The following is a 22,868-nucleotide window of genomic DNA, read 5'->3' on the forward strand; positions in this document are numbered from 1 at the left end:
GCAGTCATGACTTTAAAAATCAAAGAACGCAGAAATCTATGTTGAATACTGCTTTCAAATATATGATACTATAACAATAATTATTTTACTTGTGACAAACCTTTTTGCTCCCCTAATTATGTCTAGGCCCACATGCACAAACATGCTCTTTTCCACTCACCTGAACTTGCACTTGTCCTTCAAATACCAAGCTGCTCTCAGACACTCGTGCAGTGTAAAGACCCTGGGTGAATTGTGGTGCTACATCATTGACATCCTGAACATAGATTGTGACTGGAGCCTGAGCACTTCGAGGTCTGTCTCCTTTATCTGAGGCATAAACCTGGAATGAGTACTCCCTTTGCTTCTCGTAGTCCAGCTGCCCAATGAGCCGAAGAATGCCAGTGTCTTGCTCTATATAAAATCTAGTTTTCATCGTAAATAAAAAAGAATATTTTAATAATTAAGGCTGATACAGTATTTATTTTCTACTGGAAATGAAACATTCACATGTACAGTCAATTTTATCCTGCTGATTTATACATCCTAATGTTTGAGGACATTATGAAACAGTTGGTTAGATGGTGTTCATGTATGAATTATGTAAGAACCTTGAATAACTTGAGAAAACCTTATCAAAAATATTTCATTTCCATTGGAAGAAATGGAAAACAATCCCTGAAGAAGCCAACAGTTTCTTCCCTTATTTATTCATTTATTTACTAGAACGTGATGTTTTGTGACACTACCCAGTCCACATTACAGGGTGCAAAATAATAGCTGGGAATAAATTTGCTGTTGCAGAGGTGAATCGTATAGAAAAGGTTAACAAAAATATACAAATTTGTGACCTACATATCCCTGACATTGTCCTGCAAGCTGTAGACAATTTTTGCATTCTGCCCAGAATCATCATCTGAGGCCTGCAAAATTAAAATTTTAAAGTAAATTCCTCTTTTTCAATTTTCTTCTCTTAACTTAAAAAAAGTGAGGCTTAATCCTTACCAGTAACATCCTCTTGAGTACTTGCTCAGCTTAGCCTCAAGATACACCTCTGTTTACTGATGACTAGTGAACTTAAATATGAAAAGCTTAAGTCTGCTGACTTAAATTTCTTACTTAACTTTAAGACTGCTCTTCTCAAGGCAAGACTCCTTACTTAGCTGAGTTGGACAACTTGAGTTAAGATTTTTGATTTCTACATTTGAAAAGTGAAAGAAGATGGTAGCAAGACAACTATATTTTAGAATGATGTTTAGATGACGTTTGAGGAGAGAACGTATATTTCGTGACGACTTTGATTCTGGCAAGTTGATAGTTGATACTTTGTCTCTGTTTGACTTGATACAAAAGAACATGGACTTCGAAATGCTGTGAAAGGGTTTTTGAGATTTTATCCTGCAGGGTCCTTCCAGATCATGATCGGCGAAATCTTTGGAATTGATCAACATTATCAAGGGTCATTGCTTGTGTGTGGTGTTAAATTCCCTGCTTCAGAGGAAGAGACACACCGATTGATTGCTGACTTTTACAATCAAGTCAATTTTTCAAATGTTATAGGGTGCAGGTGCCTGGACTGCACTAACGTATGAATTATAGCACCAGTGGATGCCTAGTAATGCAAACGCCTAGTACAGACTGTACCACTTGACAAAGCACAAATTTTCAGCACAAAGTTAGTGTTGCATGTGGTAAGAGCAAAGTCTAATAAATATCACAGTAACCATAAAAATAACTGGTGTTTTGGCCTTATGTTTGGCCTTTTATGCTGTTACAGGTCAGTTCCTCACCTGACTAGTGGAATGCTCTGCATGCCAGGTACATGCTAGCTCACTGTCAGGGGAGAACTTTTTGATAGTTACAGAGCGAGTCTAACCCTTAATCGCCTATGATTATGCCATCTGCTACAGTCAAAGATGAAATACAGTTGCAAGCCCTGCCAACACAAGCACAGGATACTCTTGTGACGCTGTAGCGATCATTAAACAGCTGGAAGCAGCAGCCATAAAACTGTTTACGAGCAGACAAGAGGGCCCATCTGAGGGTATGCTTTGTACTCAAGGGTAGATCAATGGAAAGGTAGCCTACACCTTTATTTTCCTTTAGTTTTAAGTTTTTAAGGCCCTTCTGGAAAGGGCAAATATGGGTGAATGTTTGACTAGGCCCAGCAAAGATTTTACATGACTGCTACATAAAAGCTCAACCAGACTTAAACAAATTCATCAATGTTTTTTTTTTTTTTAAGTTAAGGCATTTTAGTGAAGAAGGGAACTCTATGGCCAATGTTATAAAGCGTAGCAGAGTAGCAAATATGATTATGTCATCGGATAAAGCCCCACCAAAAAATTCGAAAAAATGTTTAAAGATCAGTATAAAACAATCAGTAAACAAAATTTAACAGAAATCAATGAAATAGCAGGTGCATTATTTTAAGGGATTGTCATGACATATTTATCCCTGTTACTATGGCAGTTTTCGGTGCTTAAATGTCTCAAGAGATCAAAATCTGACATTATTAACTGGTTCTTTATCACAAACAAGCAAGCAAACTGTAAGACATAATATGATCATGCAGGGATACTTACACGTATATCTACAGCTATGACTGTGAAGTTAACTGCTGTTTCTGGTACATATCCAACAAACTGTGATTGATTGAATGCTGGATCGTTGTCGTTGATGTCTGTAAGAGTGACTTTTATCGTGACTAAGCTGGTCTGTGGTCCTGTTGAACCATTGTTAAGAACTTCAGTTGCTTTTATCTGTAAAATGTTCACAACTGACATTAATAAAACATCAAAGTTAAAAATGTCATTGTGGCCATCACTCCTAATTCTTGAATTATATATCATCATAGTCAAATCTTGTTTTCCCGGATAATGAATAAAATCTCAAGTAACACTTGCTAATCCCAAATATCAAAGACCACACCGCTATTGGCTGATGCTCAAACCAGTCTCATGAGATCAAAAATTTAGATTGTCATCTTGTGCATCATTTTTCACAGCACAGAAGACAAAACTGTTTTAAATGAAACATGTTAAACGATTCCAGAATCATATAATTTGAATTGTTAACTGGATAAACTTTCTTGACTTTAAGTCATTTTTTATAATATGTTTCAAAATTTATTTTTCTTTGTTTATTTAATGAATTAATCTACATCTACAAAATAAAGATGTGTGACTTATAAACAAAGGCAAAACTCAATTTAACATTGAGAAAAAAGTTAACTATTGTCCACACAGCATGCAGTCAAGCACTTCAAACGTTGGGCATTCTTACAACAGCAGTTTGAGTTCTGTATGCTGGCACATCGTAATCTCTGTACATATTGGTCATTATCAGGTAAAAATTGGTAGTTCCTGTGACGACTCCATCTGGTGTTAGAGAAAATGCACCAGAAAATGTCTGGCTCACAATATCCAGTCTAAACCGTGCATTGCTAGGCTGCAAGTAAGAAGAAATGACTGCTTACAAAATGGGTAGAAAGTTATATTTAAAAAAAAACATTCTTAAATAATAAAGTCAACAAAGCCAAATGCAACAAATTAAAAAATTATAAATTACCATTTTATCAGTCAAAATATCAATGAAATAAATTTGTTTTAAAATATGTTTAGATAAACGAATACATTTCTTTGGAAACTTATTTGAATTCAGAATGTTTAAAAAGTTTTCAAGAATGTCAGGAAGTCCAAGGTTATGCTGCTGATTATTGAAAGATTGGAGAATGCTAGAATTAGTGGGTAAATCTGAACTGTTATGCTGCATGGAGTACAAAATGTGACGCTCTGTTTACCAGGCGGTTGCAGACTTTAAAGACATTTACTTGATGACAGACTTTGCAAGTTAATCTCTAAAAAGATAATAAAAGGATAAATAACCAATATCTCATGCTAACACTATCTTTTTTTTAAATCCTGCATCTTATGTATGTGACAAGTTGAGATTATAAATATATACACTTACAAGCTTTCTCCCACATCACTAAAACTGCTATAACACTGAAAGATTATTATACTGCTTTTATTATAAGGATAATGGGAATTCGAATTACCTTAAACACTTTATCACAAAACCAGATTATTGGTCAAACTACTGTATACCTCGTCTTTATCTGTAACCACCATGACAAAGTTAGGGATCTGCTCCCTAGCTCTGTCTGTGTTAACCTCTGGAACTTCCACGCTGTATGTGGAGTTATCAAAAACTGGGCCATTGTCATTCAAGTCCCTGATGATGCAGCTAAAATCTTTAGTTACTGTTGCATTTGTTAGTGTTCCATTGTCAAGTTCTGTTGCCTGAAATAAAATGAAAACACAATAAGCTCAATAAATAATAATATTTATTTATGTTCACACTAAAAAGTATGACAACCAAATTCTTGCAGTATCAAAACACAAACAAAAACAACAAAAAACAAAAAAGATTCCAAATGTCACACACTAGCACTGTAATAAGAATTCTTAACCATATTTTCCAGCATTTACCAATCTGCAACCATTCAGTTGGGATCAAAGTACATGCCAACAGTATTTTGCAGTTCCAAATCACTTGAAAATTTTGTATACAGTTTTTAAGAAAGTTTTTTATTATCAGTAAACATATGTAATATATAATAATGTATAATAGACATAAAATATGTCATACATTACCCTAGCTGTAAATATATATCCATTAGGCGTTGCCTCTCTGTCTATTGGTGCATTGACCTCAAGTTGTGCAGAATAGATACCCTGGTCAAGCAGAACAGGTGGTCTCAGACGGAAAAAGCCTGTTAAAAGAGGAATCAAAAATCTGTCATAAACCAACTGCTGTACTGAAGAATACACACACTGTTCAGGTTTCTAATTCATACGAAGGCTAAAAAACTATCACCAAAAACAGATCACTAAGGTATATATAAGAAACAGCAACACTATGGTTGATTTAAAATCAAGACATCTGGAAAGCTACTGAAAAGAACGAAAAAATTACAACCTTGTTCTTGTTCCCCAGAAATCCAATCAGTTCAGAAAACATTTCAGTCTATGTCCATTCGTCCTTGATGTATAAACAGAGGTTATTCTAGAATTCTGAAGTCTGAGCACGCCTCTACAATGAGTTCATCCAGTAGTTTACATGTTACTCTTTTTGTTTTCACCCCTTTGCACTTTATACCATCATTCTTGTTCATTAACAAAGGTCATTTCTGCAGCCATTCACACCTAAGGTTTTTCTGGCTGGTCAGCTTTTTACTTGTGGTCTAGGTCTCTGTCTTTGACACTATCCTCTGGATCCTATTTTCAATTCTACACATTGTGGCAGGAATGCCTGTTAGAACATCTGCAGTGCGGTGATTTATTCAACAAAGAGGAGCAGAATGATTGGCACTAGAGCTTTCATGACCGGCTGATGGTCTGGCCACAGTCTTTGGTTAACCCTTTAAAAAGGATCAGTACAGCATAATTTCTGCAGTGCACTTTGACTCATAAAATAAAGTTTCTGTCTCTCCTACTTCTTGTTGAATACTGCTTTTAAAGACCAACCTGAACGCTTTGCTTTTTTTCAGATATCAGTAGATACAGGTGATATAAAACTAACCTGTAAATTTCAGCCTCCATAACCCATCTGTTAATTAATTATCCACTACAATTCACACCTTTGATCAATGATCAATGTGTTCTACGTCATGCTAGTGCACCATTCACAAGGCTACCTGCAGTCAACACCAATCAGAGAGAATGAGCGACAGCTTGGATTATTTGGATGCTAACAGTCTGCATTTCTCATGGTTCTGAAAAATTGCTACTTTAGAATGAGAAATACAGACTGTCGGCGTGCGAATAATTTGCTGTGTGCACTTAACCAATTTGCTTTCTAACACAAAGTTTGCAGCAGGGTAAGTAGATAACAACTGTTCAGTTTGAAAACTGTCCAATCATTTAAATAGATTCTCGATGGTTGTTTCAAACCAGTGCAAAGAATGGAAACAATTATTTTTTTAATTGTTGCACTGTAGGTTCAAATTCATGTCAGCTACATTATTCTTTAGGGTGCATGGTCATGTTAGCTCTAAAACTATACCCTCCTCAGTGAAATTTTGTAGGAATCTTGTGAAGCTGCAGCCTAGAATAACCTCTGTGTATACATTCAAAACATAAGTCAATAAAATGACTTACAGTAGTGTCTTTCAAAAGGTATGAATTTTAGAGATTTAAGTAAAAGCAAAAGGGAATGATGTAACAGTCACTTTCTTTCTAAAGACACTTGTATGTCAGATATTGTGAAATCTGTTATAATATGGGCCATGTGCAGCATGATTACATACCATGGTACAACAGTGCTGCGTAAGTAAGTAAACAAAGTTTATATTCATTTCAGCTAACAGTAAAATATACTACCTTGTGGAATCTCAAAAGCAATTGGACGTCGAGCACCTAAATCACCATCTTGGGCCAATAATGCAAAATTGACAAGAGATCCCTGAATAACAAAAATTATTTATTAAGAAAAAAGGCTGTGTGAGAAAAAAAGGAGAAAACAGAATGTATATGTGTGTGTGCATGCATGCATCTAAACATATGCGTATGCAAGACAAAGACAGAGTGATAGAGACTGATACATTTCTTAGTCAGGTTTTTGATAATGATAGGTGAAGACAGTTACCTGGAAGCAGATGCACTTAAAGATGCTACCACAATGTCTGCATGTTAATGGTCTTAACCATACACAATAAAATCCAAGACCTCACATTATATTTAATGCAGCATTGAGAAGATTGGAGTATCAAACTGTTAAGATTAAGCAATCACACAATATAAGATTAAACTGCATAAGGCTTGTGGTTTGAAGTCAATTCTCACTAAGATTCATCTTGATGTGAAATGTAAGCAACAAGCATCTTACCAATGGCAGTCCTTCATCTATCTGAAAGTTATTGTTCTGATTTTTAAACACAGGATTTTGATCCTGATAGTCTGACACAATGATCTGGAGACCAACACTGCTTGTCAGGTGAGGGACATCTGTAGTTCCCAGCCCATCCTGGAAAGAGTAATCAGTAAAATTTTACTTGGATTGTTTTTATTGTTATTAACTATATTTAAATAAGTACTTAAGGTAGATCTCCACAGGATATAATGAGAATGCCTCTGTTTCAAAACACGGTGGCAGAAAATGCTATTTAGGTAAAAGAACTTGCAAAGGTACCTACCACAGCATAAACAGCCGTCTGGTATTCAGATCTAGTTTCATAGTCCAGATTTTTTATCAGCCGTATGGAAAAATTATACTTTCCTTCTGATATTGAGGTGTAGCTGATGCTAAATGTGGAGCACACATCTGTATCCTGCAAATATAAGCACAAGCATTAAAACAGGTAAAGAGAATAAAAGGAAAGAAGAAGGAAAGGTAGGATAGTAAATAACAGCAGTTGTATTCATTCACATACAAGGGAGTTTAACAGCCTTTTTAACATAATTATTGTAGACCAACATATATTTCAGTTTGCAGTATGTAATACACTGATGCATTAGCTTGCAAAGAGACAACCACCACTTCTCTCACAAGAGATACAGATCAGAAAAAGGCAAATGAACTTTAAAATAGTTACCCTTCTCTATAAAAGCAACCAATCATATCCACACTATCTGCTGATCCTGACAAAATTTACCTGGAATACTCCTTTCATCTATGGTTTGATCATGGGCTATGTATGGTTGTACACTGCCGCACACTGCCCTGAAGCATGTTTGTTTTCTAAGTACTAAGATATTTGGGGTGGCTCTAAATGAAACAATGCTATCCAGATAAACTTTCAACCTACGTCCAATACCAGCACAAAATTGGGCAATACAGTAATTTAAAAGAGTAGCTTACAAGATGGTGAAAGATAGAGAGGAAGAAAGGTAGGGGAAAGGAAGAGAGTTGCTTGGTCACTGCCATCCCTGCAGCTTTTAACCCTCTTTCAACAAGAAACTTTCCGATACCATCGCTGAGCATGAGCTGTCAACCCATTATGACAAGTACATGTATTTCACTATTTCTCGGCACAAGTGTCATACATAAATAAGCTTGACTCAAATGAAGCACAGATAAAAATCTGACAATAACAGTTGGAAGAGACAGTATAAGTAGTAATCAATGTGGTTAAAACATGAGTGACAGAGGACAAAATAATTTTTACAAACCTTAGTGCAATTAAATCCCAGGGTAAACAGCTGGGCATTCGCTCCCCTGTCTGCATCCGTGATGGTCAATCCCTTAGCAATGACTGTGCCAACAGAGGCTTCCTATGAAAATAATAAAAAAAAACCACTGCTAACACAAAAATATCATCAGTTAAAAAATACAGGATAATTATAAAATTATTGCATCATTTAAGTAGATAATTCTGAACGGTCCATGAATAATGTTAAAAATACCAAAATGGCTCTTGGCAACAACAAAAAAATAAAATAAAATAAATGAAAAAAAGTTCATCACTCCTGATCTATGATCTTTACATTCCCTGGAACTAAACCTGTATGTCTTTTTTTGTAATATAGGCATACAATGTTGACAGAATGAAATTGAAACCTTGGAAATTTTTACCTAAATGGGAGCAAGATTATATGCTATAGCCTAACATTCATGATGCTTTATTCTACATATATCAGCGCACTCATTCAACCAAGCACACTATATTCATAAAACACCATGAGCATCCTAACTTCCAGCCAAAGGAAGCATTACATACTTATAAAACAAAACAATACCATAATTGCATGTGATGATACATTTACTATCACGTCTAGAAAAATTATATTTTTAAGTCAGTTTTAAAGGCTGAGAAAAGAAATGAAATCTGTGATTTATGATTGAAGCAAACTATCAATGTGTCTGCTCCATTTCTGCAACATTCAGCAAGGAATTTGCCAGTGGTCACCTTTAATGAGACTCCTTCTTTTACTTTAGAGGGGCAGGGAAGGGGGGGGGGAATTGGTGTTTTACGCTGTAGAGGGGCAGGGAAGAAAGATTTGATGAGTAGGAGGGAAAACCACTTAATGATTGTTCAAACACACCTTAGAAGTATGCAAGTGTGCTGACAGCAGTCACTGACACTTTATCATTACATGAGCGTCTTTGTAATTTTGTGTTCATGTTGATGGAATGAGATTATGACGGGAACCACTGTCTTCTGAGTGTGTTTCATAATTCTTTAAAAACAGATCTAGCCTTTAGTATGTTTGTAATGCATTACATAATAAAAGGTATCATCCAGTGAAGTACAATTTAAACACGACACACATTAAAAGTATAATAAAACAATTATTGTTAATTTTCTGATTGTTACTACATGTAGTGTGACAATTTCAAAACAAAAATTGTGAACTGTGACATAATTTTGCTTAGTTTTTCTTTCAGTCCTAAAATCTTTTTAATCTTTTATACAAATTAACTGTAAGATGATGATAGATACCATTCATTCTCATCAAAATATGTTTTACTGCTTACAATATCTTAATGTACTGTTGAGGAGGATTATGTAGAAGTGTTTGAATAGCATGTAAAGTCTCACCAACCACATCAACTACAGCATTTATTGACTTTTTAGCAAAAGGGACACAACATTGGGAATTAGTTAATACACACCTCTCCAACAAAGAGAGTCCACCCTTCAGCAGGAACAGCAAACTTTGGTGCATTGTCATTGAAATCTGTGACTGCGATGGTGAGATCTACAGAAGCCTGCAAATAAAATGGATTTCTTTTTAAATCCTACAGAGCTGCAAGTGAAGAAAATACATATGTAAAACATACACAAAGGGCCTTTCAAAGTTTTACATATAAATGTTTGAATAATAAGATTATAAGGGATTTTATATCTTTCTTTTATCTTTAGATCAAATAATAAACTATTACAATAGGGACAAGATGCATCAAAATTACATAAACATGCAATGGTGAATAGCATTAGGGCTGTTCTTAATCAGCTTTATGAAATGTTTGAGCAAGTTTGACAAAGGGGGATGGTTACAGGAAACCAATGGTTTGGGGACAAACTCTTAGGATGCTGGTCCCACTAAGCCATGTCTGAACTTATCTACCAATTTATTTGCCAATATAATTATAAAGAGACTTTGGAATGTTGCCCACTTATAAATGATCATAAGACTGATGATTAGAGTTTGTCCTGCAGTAAATAGTGTATACTGATTTTAAGTAAACATGGTAAATGCTAAATGTTAATAGTTGAGTACTGGAAGCAATACAAAAATTTATAATTTTTGATAATAATGAACAGATAAAATATTCGGTGTCCAGTCACTTAATCCCCAGACACTTCATCCCCGACACTTCATCCCCAACACTTCATCCCCTAGACTTTTAATCCCCAGACATTTCATCCCCGACACTTCATCCGCGACACTCAAGAACAATTTTCATATCATATTTTTGAAGAACATTAAATTTACTAGCTTATATGAACTTTAACTAATGTTGTAGATGTTCAAATGACGTTGAAGTTAATAGCATGATTTGAATTTGAATTTCAATTAAATTTTTCGCTGACTTCATAATTTTTATAGTTAAGGATTTAGTTTAGGGATTAAGTGTCTGGGGATGAAGTGTCTGGGGATTAAAAGTCTAGGGGATGAAGTGTCGGGGATGAAGTGTCGGGGATGAAGTGTCTGGGGATTAAGTGACTGGGAACCAAAATATTCAAAGCCAGGACAGAAAAAGACCATTAAAAAAAGTGAAGAAAATAATAAATGCAAAAGAAACAACACAACAAAACTTCCACAAGAATGACTCAAGAAGAAATAATGAAAAAAATTATTTGACATTACATACTTCTTGTAAAGTTAAAGGTCCTTTAACAGGATCATTTCTGTTGTCTGTGCACCGAAAGGTGACCGAGTTTGGCTTTACATTAGGATCCAGATTGTTGGAAACTTGCTAGAAGAAAATATAAGATTATATATATGATGCAAGAGCATAATCATTTTCAGTCCACAAAAATAATGTGAGACTGCTGTGTTCACTTCTAGTACTGTTGTTATCATTCATTTGTGGAACTAAAAAGAAGCCTCACAAAAAAGTGTGAAATGCAATTAAAGCATTTACAAATTGTACTTTGTACAAATCATATTACAGTGTACCCAACAAACTTTTATGTGATTGCTTTTTTCCTGCATGCCTGCTGCAAAACTAAATGTTTTTCCCTTAGAATAATGAACTATATGTGGCTGTAGTGCAATGAACTTCAGAACAACAACTCGTATTTGCACATACCTCAAAGTCAAACTGCTTTCTGAGAGTGACATTTCCAGTCACCTGGTTAACATTGATGGAATCAGTGTTTGTGGCATAGTATCTGAAGTAAGTTTCAGGAAGATCATCGGCGCATTGTAGTGTTCCGAGGTAGGTACCTAATTTCATAAAAGTAAAGCAGCGTGTCATGAGTAACAAGTAGACCATGCATCTCTACTTTTCAAAAGTCTAAGAGAAAACAAAAAATATTTAGTATAATGATTTATGACACTATCCTTTAATAACATATATACAAAATTTTCTGAATAATTCTTAATTAGAAAAAGATTTTGCTGTAAATGTCATCTATAAATTTCTACTCTTGTAATACCACTACGGTATACAGAAGAGGGAAGAACCTGCATTTGAAGGACATCTCACTAATTCCAGTGACCCACATGAAACAAAGATTTTTTTTCAAAGGGGTGGGGAGAATTTGGTATCATTAATGAGTAAAAATGAAAAGGTGTTTTGGGAAATTACTAATGAAGCTAGAACTGTAGGCTAGTACCATACACAAATACTATTATCTCTCTCCTTGCAAGGCACAACAATTGTGTCACATTTTATCTGAAATCTGAGGTTGAAATAATTTTTTTGCTGAAAGTATTTTTTAAATGCATAAAATGAACAGATACAATTTAACTTACCTGGTTTAGTATTTTCACTCACACCAGTTTTCTCTAGTCTTGTGATCAAATTCTCAACAAACCTCAGACCTAAAATTTGAAACAAAACAAAGCAAGGAGGCCCATTACCCACTGCAATCAGTTCATTGGTTTACATTCAAGACCTTACTGGGTTTGTAAAGTTGTGAAACAAAATTTAAGACCTTTTCAAAAAAGCCTCTTTCACATATTCACACTTGCTTTAACCTTGACATCACCAGGCAACATAAATTAATGGTACATGATAAACATTCCAAGCACTATCTTTTACAGTACTCTTTTGATTTTTGTTGTTAGCTGTCAATCAAACAAACCTTCTCTGTTAATAAGCAAGACAATGAGAACTTGATAAATACATATTCTATGATAATCTCTGCAGCAATATTCACAAATATGATTTCAAACTGTTCAGGGTCTTATTATTTAGACAGGATCAGTTTGCCTGATTTTTCCTTGATATTTCTGTACCAATTTCCAGCCAACACCAACAGAACCAGGGCTGGTTCTATTATAAAGCAAACTAGGTAGTCACGGAGGGAGGTGAAAAAATGGTCTGCTGGATTTTTTTAAAAAGATGATTAATGTTAGGAAAAATATAATTTTTATAGAATGACATTTGCATGACACCTTTCCCTTGACTGTAAATTCACTTCACCACTCGATTTTCTCAGTTCATATATTACAGGAAAGCTCCATTATTTTAGAGCGCCTTTGAAGTGACCAGCTAACCATAAGGGAAGTAGGGGGGGGGGTGGTGTTTTACGCCGTGTCAGCAACTGAGGCTATATTACGGCAGGCAGCCAGCCCTGTAAACAGCTGCCACGTGCAGAGAAAGAACAACGTGCCCGAGACGAGAAATGAACTCTGGGCAGCCAACCTTCACTGTATTTGTGACAGGCGCTAACCGTTGCGCCACCGGGCCGCTAAGGGAAGTAGAGGGCGAAGAGTTAAAGAGAGCAGAGGGGGCGGGGAGGGGCAGCGTTGATGGATGGCCGGGGAAGGGGTTGGTCGTGGGGGATCCCTAAGATGGATGGAACCCCACACCAGCTTCACCTTTCTTCTATTCCAAGTCGGAAGTTCTACACCTATTCATAGGAAACACTGCAACTGAGTTCAGGGACAACAACATTGACCTTAGGGTGCTGTGTAGCGGCGACACACACCACACAGACACACGCATTCTGAAAGGCACCCTTTGCATAAAAACGACGGGCAAGACACACTTGCAAAATAGGTGACATTGCGCCTCCGATTTGTAATTACTAAGTCCGCTTGTATGTCATCGACGATCTCCAGGATGTCATTATGTCGAAATCATAATCGTCGCTAGAGTGCTAATCCCATGAATCAATGGGATTAATTCGATAGCGAAATAAATGTGTTTCTGCGAAGATTTCTTTCCGCTTCATACACCATCAAGCATACACATTCACCTAGGTTATAATGTTCATTTGTCAACAAAAATCGTTCTTTATGAATCGATTGGCATTGTCTCTGGACTTGTCGAATGACTGCTAAATGGTTTGACTGCATGTGTGCTCGCGAATTAAATGTCCTGAGACAGACCACAGAATCATGAATAGTAATATATGTAAGCCTAGGTTTATTGTTACAATTTTGATCAAGAAAATTGAGTTAAATCTAAATGTATAATTATTCCAATAATGTTGTAGATAAAAGGTTCTCTTTTGAGAGGCGCTGTGGAAAGGGGCGCGCGCAGTATTTGTCTCTTGCCGATATAGGCAGGGTTGTCCATGGGACATATTTTTCTAATCCCGTCCCATGGCAATTTATGCATCTCATGGACGTTTCCCATGGGATTCCCACCTTTTTGTCTATATCCTGATGATTCAGAGGAAAGATTTAAATCCTTGATGAATGAAATAACAGTAAATTTATTTTGCAATATCAAGTATCGACTACCATGGGAAATACAAATGTGTGCTGTCCCATCCCATCCCATCCCATGGGACGTTTCCCATGGGATTCCAATTCCTATGGACAACACTGGATATAGGACGCAGCAGAGCCTTGCACCGGCACTGAACAGAACATTACTAGTGTAAAGTTAAAGCATGTTAAATTTACTTTAAAGGCGAAATGTGTGTACTTCAAAATATTTTTTTTATAAATACAAGCGAAAATTAACCTGCTTCATATAATGTCTTCTAAATTTAAAGTTACGTAAATAGCATTGTGCCCTTTTTTCTGATCAGAAAAAGCCATTTGAGGCCAAACTCGATCGCGACAATGTGTGCAAACCAGTAACTGTTCAAGAAAACACGAAATAAAACCAAGGTCTTCGATCTTTACCAACACCACAGTCTTGATCGAGACCATCTGATCTCATTCGGATCGACCACGATCATGGATCGACGTGGGTAGGAGGAATATAATATAGTCGCTACATACAAATACATGAAACGAACTCACACGTTGCGGACCAAGAAAAAACATTTAAGCGGCCTCTCTCTTACACCACACTGGTCACTACAGACAAATTTTGCCTCAAAAATCTTTTTCAAAACCCATTTGTGTTTACAAAGTATCCGTTTTGAGTTGAAAACTACTTACGCAGACGAAGTGCATGTGTCCCTGAGGTGGGAATGTTTCAGTGTTTGCTAATCATGAGGGTCTGCACACGACAGGTTTTATTGTATTAAATTCTTCTTGATGTAAATATTGACGAATTTTGTTCAGTCTGCTTGGGTAAAACGTGTACGTATTTTTAGGAAAATAAATAAAAAACTACATATGTATAGTTTGCACCCAGGATGCAATGATGAAAAAAACACAATCGAGTTCTACACGGGGATTGTGTTTTTCCATTTTATTTGCGTTGTTGTTGTGTGTGATAGTCCTTTCTTTGCAGTTGGTTGTCTGGTTTGTTTTGTTTCGCAGGTGTTTATTTACGTCACTAATTAACTGACTCCTTTCTTCTGTACTAGAAGGAATTAAAGGTCATCGACAATTGAGTCGTTTGGCGTGTAGTAGCTCTAGGTTTCGGTCGATCATAGTGTTTTACAAGTAAGATTTTAATTAAATTTTCTTTATGTTAAAAACACAGTGTCATGACCTTAATTTGTTTGTTCTCTTGAGAGATGGTCATGTCGTCCATGTCGTCACAAGGACTGTAGTGTCTGCGGCACCAACTATACACGTCCGTGGTCTGCGGCATTCTGTGCTGCTAGGTTTTCACAAATTTCGAAGATGTTCCGCTCTATTCACTTTCATTCAGATTAAATACGAGAAAACACCGGAAATAGCTTAAGAAGAAAATTGTTTTAGAAAGGTCTGTAACATTTTCTGAATTGTGTTTATGTCATTACTGAAATGCTTGTGAGCACGAATTTAAGTCGGAAATGAGATGGTACCATCAAAAGAAAAAGAGAGGAAATATTCTTCCTTAAGAATTCGCATTTATTTCTCCCTTACAACACGCTGTTCGCTTTTGTCCATTTTTTTCAAGAGTTTTTCGTCCTTAAGTTTGACAATGCATATATATATATGTTATATGTTGGCGACATCGTTACAAAGACGGTTTTTTTTTCACTTTTCATTGAAGCTTTATATAATATAGGTTGAATACTACAATCACTGTAGGTGTTTGAACACATAGTATTTTCGTGCCAACGGTGCATCATATATAATCTTCAGTGTCGAAAGTATGTTAACACTGATCACTGTCCGAAAGTTCGTTTTGATCGAAAGATGTTTTCTGGTTAGTGGATTTTAAGTTTTCATTTGTGCGCGCTACTTATAATATGCACTCTGCTTACTCTTCAACCCAGCCACTAAAATTCCTAAACTGTTTCCAGGCTTCATAAGCAAAATGCCAAAATTCCATCTTTACAGGCCTGGAAAACGGTTTCCTGTTGTTCCAAAACTCTTTTTCAAGTTTCAAAATTCTGTATGTACCATATAAAAGCAACTTTCCCTATGGATCGCTGCCTGTCGCCGAAAGGCATGATTTAATAGACTATAGTGACAGGCCTAGGAGGCTTTTCGAAGGTCTGGGTGACAGGGGGTGGGTGAGTGGGAGGGTTTCTCTACGTACCCCAGTTTCCTCTTTCATAGTGTGAAATCACCTCAAAGTGGAAGTACTTTCCTACTAAATCAACCAAACAGCCCCATTGTCACCACTGCAGTAAGAGACTTCAGACCTTGTCTTAGGGTACTGCGTAGGTGACACCTGTTCTCGTAGATGTGACAACCGTTCGTAGGACTGGGCGTTAGGGTTTTCTCTGGGTTTCCTACTGTCCCTCTTCCTCAACGCCCCTTGCCCCCCTGAAGCACCTCCTACAGTGTGAAAGCACCTCAAGGTTTGTTCTATATCCACCCAGGGAAGCATCAAAAGAGAAAGGTACCCAGCAACATGCTGAGGCCGCTGGATGAAAAGGGAGCAGCGGCGTTTTGATGCCGATAAACATAAACACTGCCATGACTGTTGCTTAACACCCTTAACACCCAAGCTGCTTATCCAACTCTCCATCTGCTTGTGACTGTGTGGGGGCAAAACTTAATTGCTAACACCATGTAGTTACATGTACTAGGTTAATTATTAAACTTAAAAACATATAAACAAAAATACAATGTTTACAATTAAATGTATGACATGTATAATAATATATACATTAATGTTCAGGACACATTTCCCTTGACATCATAAGGTAACAAAAATCAATAGCATCAGCAAAAATGGAAAAACTAATATTACTTGTCTTAAATTTAACAAGAAAGAAAGCCTATTTTTTAGAAAACAAAGTCCCAACAAAAATGCTCTCTCGCTCTCACACGGAGAAAAGATGTATTTACCTTGTTGACAGTCACAGGGAGTCAGCATCACTAAAACAGATGGAATATGAATATATATATTAACACTCTTTACAATTTTGTCAAACACATAGTTTATATTTACTCAGTTTGGTATTCTCATTTGCCAAATAATGCTGCTATAATAACAAAGTTTGGATCTGTTTTTATTAAGTAAAATATTATAGGCAACAACATAATAACATTTTTCCATTTAGCACTTGCAGTCCTACTATTTATTATGGTAGTGATATAAAAACAGTGAAAGGTCTTCAGGATGGCTCCCCATAATCTTTTCTACAACAATCCACACCCACACCCACACTCTCAAATGCTCACATACTCTCACCTAAAAACATGGTTAATACCAGGATAACCATCATTTTTCTCAAGTATTTGAATGAATCTGCAATCAGAAAAGACATAATTGTATTTATCCATGTATACAAAACATTTCTTGATACATTGCATGTTTATGTGTGGGGAGGGGTGGTGGTGGTGGTGAATATGTGTACAGAGATCTACACCCACCAATACATACCTTATAAATGCATAAGCATGCACCTGGATCTATGAAAAAAAATTAGCAATACATCATCTGTGCTCTGACTATAGAGGGGGGAAGGGGAGAGATCAAATGGATTTAAGGGATAACACATGTTCTATGACTACGTATACTGGCCAGTGTCAATCTTTTGATCTTTAAAAAGCTCATTTCAAAACAAATCAAAGATGACCTTTTTATTCAACAGCCATTCACTTGTAACTTTCCTAGGTTTTGTATCCATATTAAATTTGACTGGAATATCAATATCATTCATAATGTCTCAGCACAATTGGGAATTTTATGAACTATTTAATAGACTGTACCGAACAATGTATGGAAAATATAAGGCATGAAGAGCAAGACAGAAGCCTTGCATTAGGAATGAAACTGAATTTAGTTTCTCATCAATAAACGCTTTAGAGTTAGGGGTTACAGAAATACACAAATTCATTAATGTGCAGAATACTAAAGAAATGTCAGACATACCTGGGCAGTTAAGTAGGTCCTTCGAGTGCCAGTTGATATTGTTTTAGGGTCTGAAACGGCACGATCCCATACCCAGACTTCCACCCTTTCTCACACCCTCTGTTGTCATTGTCCCATACCGGTTCAGCAAGTCTTAAAATAGCTGTGTTTAGTTTTGGACTACCCGCCATCTTCCAATAACCATATGAAAATATGAATTGGAAAAAATTGTGATTGTTATGAAATCAATATAAAACTAAATATTAAGTCTAAGGAACTTCAGGCAAAACTTATTGTATAATATTTAATATTATTATATTGTCATTAATGTTATTCCTTACTGCACACTGTTTCTTGAACAACAATGTTGATAATTTTGCTACCATGTCAGGTCTTATCCAGTCATATTTTTACCATACTTAAAAATGGGCACAAATCGAGCAGACGACACCTTGCGAAACCGGTTTAAAAGCATGTTTTCTTCTATTTATAGCTACACTGAAAACGCATGTTTTCTTTCATCAGTAGGGTGTGTGGTGGATTTCTACACCCGACAACATGAACGCAGTCGAACTGAGTTTGTGAGACAGGCTTCATGCTTACCTGACTGCATCTACGTAAGTCACGTATTGATAACAATATTTCTAGTTTCTTTATATCTGCTAACATTTCTCATAATGCATATCAGTGCGTTCTGTTTTTATTGAAGATCATAACATTTGTTTCAGATATCTTTAAACCATCTTATGAATAAACAAAGTTTTCATTTTCACACCTGTAACAAAAACTTATATAATATATCCATATGCACAGTCACTAACCATAAAAATCTGTTGGTTAAAAATTGACTTCCCCATAACCTTAATCCCTGAGATAAATTATTCCAGTGTGTGTATTTAAAAGAGAGAGAGAGAACGTGTCATGATGTGTGTGAGATCACATTAATTGCATTGATAGATACACTTGTAGGCATGCTTAATTGTGATAAAGAATTTGTCGATCCATAATTAAAAAAATTATTATATTAAGTTATTTAATTATTGTTCACATAAGTCTTAGTTTTCCAACTTGTCTTTTCTCTCTAATTTAATGGAGAAAGTAGTTTTGATTCAGCTGGTCTTACAAGAACATCACCTAGCTTATCCTCCAAGCTCAGTTGGCATGTAGACCTTATCACAATATCTAACCTACTCTCATCAAATTAACCACAGACATATTATCTGCTGTTGACTATGGGAATGTTTCTGCCTTAACTCTTCTGGACCTTTCTGCTGCATTTGACACTATCAATCACTTGGTTTCTTTAAAAACTCCACACCCAACAGAATTTCTGGACCCGCACTAGCCTATGCATGGCTTAACTTCAGCTCATAAAACCCAGTGTTCGTTGATGGTCAAACATCTCGCTCTGCTCCACTTTCTTGTGGGGTCCACCAAGGCTCAGTACTTGGCCCCTTTCTGTTCACTTTTTATTATATGAAATTCATCATGCATTCAGTCTCACCATGTTTCTCATCAATTCTATGCTGACGACATGCAACTGTAATGCTCCACTCCTCAAGCTGAGTTCCATTCTGCTATTAGCGCTATAGAAGTCTGTATTAGTAACATAAAAGATTGGATGGTAAAAAAGCAAACTTAAACTCAACTATGATAAAACAGAAGCTCCCATGCTCCAGAAGAAGATATCAATCCTTGCTAGTCAGTTCGCCCAACATCACCTTTATGTTATCTGTTACGAACATAGGATTTATTGTCACTGCTGACAGGACCCTTGATTTCTTCTTCTTTCTTCTTCTTGTTCCTATTCACCCCCTGTGGAGCATAGGGCCGCAACCACACCCCACCATCGCAACCACACCCCACCATCAGACCCAGTTCTGGGCATCCATTTCCAAGTGGGACATAGGCGGTCCGGTGGCGTAACGATTAACACCTGTCACCAATACACTGAAGGTTGGCTGTCCTAGGTTCAGCTCTTGTCTCAGGCATGCTGTTCTTTCTCTGCAAGTGACATCTGTTTACAGGGCTGGCTGCCTTGCTGTGATATAGCCTTAGTTGCTGGCTCCGCGTAAAACACCAATTCCCCCCCACCCTCCAGTTGGGACCATGTCATACCAGCTGCCTCTGCTTCACTATGTCTCAGATCCATACAGAAGGACTGCTTTTACATTTGTGTTAAAGTGATCCTTGATAGATAAGTTAAATCTGTCCATTAGTCTGCCTATTATGAGCTATAAGATTCTTGACCATCTGCCACATTCTACGAATGCTACTAACACTTTTGTCTGTGTATTTGTTCTTTTTAGGCATGATTACTTCAACTCCTTGCTCACAGGCTGTCTCTCGTACTTCATTCAAATTAGTTCATTTTATTAGTCATCATTACTGTTGTTTATCCTTCTGTCCTTTGTGTGTTGTCCATGTTCCTTTCTTGTCTCAAGGGCAAAGTGCACATTTGTTATTATTATTAATCTTTTATTTTCTACTTAAAGTATGTTTCAAGAACTGTAAAAAAATGACGATATGCAAACGTTTCATTTTCATTTTTTTCCCCTGATGGCGATACTGCATACAAAAAGATGAGGCATAATTTTTACATAGTGTCATGGTCACCACCAAAATGATAGAAATAGAGGAGCAGGATGGCATGAGGCGATGGATTTATGAAAAATTCTATGCTTTCACATCTGCTGTACCCAATCAGTAACAACACCATATCCCTAAGCCCAAATCTTAAACCTAACCTGAACCCTAAACCCAAACCCCTCAGATAGGTAGACTAGAAGGGTATGTCAGGTGTCTGTTTAATTAGCCTGTGGGGCAATGCCACATATTTTTCATGTTCATCAACGAAGGTGCTACTATATAGTACTAAGGTTGTGCAGTAGGTGGAAATCGGGCATTAAAGAGATCAAATGCAAAATATGAAAATCCTTTATAAGTTTGTATTATGCTATGCAAAATATACCACTTTGTTATAATAATTTTATACATAATGATGATCAGATAAATTTTGCTCTTTTTTAAAAAAAAGGTAACATTCAAGAAATGGACTGGAGGTGGCTTCTGATATTGCTGTTTATTCTGCTCAAAAGCAGCATCAAAGGTATCTGGAACCTGCTATCCACTGCACTGAAAAATGCATCTACACTTTGCAGTTCCCACTCTCAGCTAAAAACCTATTTCTTTCATCTGGCTTTTCATTAAATAATCATGTTTGCTTCTCATTATGTTAGATATACATTTCTCTTTTCTTCCTGTACACGTGTGTATGAGGGTGTGTTTTGGATTGTCTGTACGCCTGTCATTTTCTGAGGTGGTCCAGAGGCAGTCACCAATATACTGAGGATTGGCTTTCCTTTAAAACACAACAAAACAGTTTATATGTGTTTGTGTGTGCATACACATATGTATAGGAGAGTGGTAGGTTGAAAGGGATCTAATTAATAGCTGTTTTTCTGTTGATATTTCATCTGCACATATTGTTCTTTGTGGCTACAAGGACATTTAATCAAGATATTAATAGAAACTTCACATATCAAGTTATGTCTCAACTTTTTATGAGTCAATGATCACTACAAAGAGACTATATGCGATTACAAGAATTCTCTCAGGATGGAAAAACACCAGTGCATGCAGACCAGTAAAGAATAAGAATGGCAATGTCTTTACTGGAGCAGGAGCAAGTTACAGCAGACTGGAAGCTTGGTTATCTAGTAAAGCTACTCAAGAAAGGCGACCTGACCCAGTGCAGTAACTGGCACAGGATTACGCTACTGTCCATTCCCGGCAAGGTGCTGGCTAGAATCATCCTGGAGAGATTGAAGAATGCCCCTAGACAAGAGACTGAGGCAAGAGCAGGCAGGCTTTAGGCAGGGTAAATCATGCACAGACCATATTGCTACACTGCTAATCATTATTAAACAGTCCGTCAAATGGCAGTCACCACTTTGTATGACATTTGTGGATTTTGTGAAGGCTTTTGATTCCATAGACAAGCAAACCATCTGGAAGTTAATGCAGTACTGCAGATTTCCACCAAAGTTCATTGCCATCATCCAGCAACTGTATGAGGACTCGACATGCCAGGTGATTCACAACAGGAAGCTGACCGACCCCTTGTGAGGACTGGAGTGAGGCAAGGTTTATGTTCTCACCGACAATCTTCCTGATCGTCATAGAGGGATCATGAGAAGAACAACCTCTAACAGCAACATGGGCATTCAGTGTACCTTCGCCATGCAACTTGAGGATCTCGACTTTGTGGATGACATCGGTCATTGTCCCACATGCACAGACAAAGCTCACTCAGCTCTCAGAAGAAGCAGCAATGACTGACCTAAAAGTCAACATCAAGAAGATGGAGGCAATGCAGGTCAACAACAAGCAAAAAGCCCCACTCCGACAACATGGGGAATGTATTACAGAGACTGACCGTTTCACCTACCTTAGCAGCATACCAAAGATGGAGGGGCAATCAAGATGTAAGAAGCCTAATAAATAAATAAATAAAGCCAGGTTCGCATTCCACATCCTGAAACCTATCTGGAACTTCAAGGCATTATCACTACACACTAAGATCTGCATCTTCATCGCAAACGTAACATCAGTCCTTCTATATGGATCTGAGACATGAAGTGTGACAAACACCATCACCTACAAGATTCAGACATTTATTAGCAGATGTCTGTGCCACATCCTCAACATCGGATGACCCGAGAAGATCTCTGATATGGACCTGTGGGAGAGAACCAATTAAAAACCTGCCAGCCAAGACATCCAGCAGCAGAAGTGGGACTGGATCAGTCACACCCTGTAAAAGCCAGCCAACAATTTAACAAGATGAGCTCTGGGCTGGTACCCACGGAGTAGGAAAGTTCGGAGACCCAGACAGAAATGGAGGAGAATGGTCCACGGTGAAGCAGAGGCAGCTGGTATGACATGGACCCAACTGGAAAGGGATGCCCAGAACCAGATCTGATGGAGGGGTGTATTTGTGGCCCTTTGCTCCACTGGGGTCGGAAGGAATAATTAGAAGAAGTATCACTACTATTTACCAGAACCTTTCGCAGGCAAAGACTTTCGTTGCATAAAGCTTTATAACATGGCTTGGT

At 37.0% G+C, this 22,868-nt stretch overlaps 2 protein-coding genes across 3 annotated transcripts in view; one reads left to right on the forward strand and one right to left on the reverse strand.

Annotated features, from left to right (window-relative positions):
• The window catches only part of LOC112558880 (protocadherin Fat 4-like), a 22,449-nt gene extending 4,508 nt beyond the window's left edge, over positions 1-17,941 (reverse strand). Inside the window, exons 1-17 of the mRNA XM_025229617.1 lie at positions 17,773-17,941; positions 17,089-17,145; positions 16,743-16,772; positions 11,910-11,978; positions 11,242-11,378; positions 10,801-10,905; positions 9,598-9,693; positions 8,154-8,255; positions 7,178-7,312; positions 6,871-7,008; positions 6,366-6,447; positions 4,638-4,756; positions 4,089-4,283; positions 3,265-3,429; positions 2,565-2,741; positions 835-902; positions 161-404 (exon numbers count right to left, since the gene is read on the reverse strand). Of these exons, the coding sequence (XP_025085402.1) occupies positions 161-404; positions 835-902; positions 2,565-2,741; positions 3,265-3,429; positions 4,089-4,283; positions 4,638-4,756; positions 6,366-6,447; positions 6,871-7,008; positions 7,178-7,312; positions 8,154-8,255; positions 9,598-9,693; positions 10,801-10,905; positions 11,242-11,378; positions 11,910-11,978; positions 16,743-16,772; positions 17,089-17,122 (1,896 nt within the window). The 5' untranslated portion in view covers positions 17,123-17,145; positions 17,773-17,941. The remainder of the gene's footprint in view (positions 1-160; positions 405-834; positions 903-2,564; positions 2,742-3,264; positions 3,430-4,088; positions 4,284-4,637; positions 4,757-6,365; positions 6,448-6,870; positions 7,009-7,177; positions 7,313-8,153; positions 8,256-9,597; positions 9,694-10,800; positions 10,906-11,241; positions 11,379-11,909; positions 11,979-16,742; positions 16,773-17,088; positions 17,146-17,772) is intronic.
• Positions 17,942-18,182: 241 nt separating this feature from the next.
• LOC112562007 (cadherin-87A-like) overlaps positions 18,183-22,868 on the forward strand; it is a 39,260-nt gene continuing 34,574 nt past the window's right edge. For both annotated transcript variants that reach the window (XM_025234940.1, XM_025234951.1), the window contains exons 1-2: positions 18,183-18,368; positions 20,789-20,860. In XM_025234940.1, coding sequence (XP_025090725.1) covers positions 20,803-20,860 — 58 coding nt within the window. In that variant the 5' untranslated portion in view covers positions 18,183-18,368; positions 20,789-20,802. The remainder of the gene's footprint in view (positions 18,369-20,788; positions 20,861-22,868) is intronic.

This window comes from Pomacea canaliculata, linkage group LG1, assembly GCF_003073045.1.
Source record: "Pomacea canaliculata isolate SZHN2017 linkage group LG1, ASM307304v1, whole genome shotgun sequence".
NCBI classification, from domain to species: Eukaryota; Metazoa; Mollusca; class Gastropoda; order Architaenioglossa; family Ampullariidae; genus Pomacea; species Pomacea canaliculata.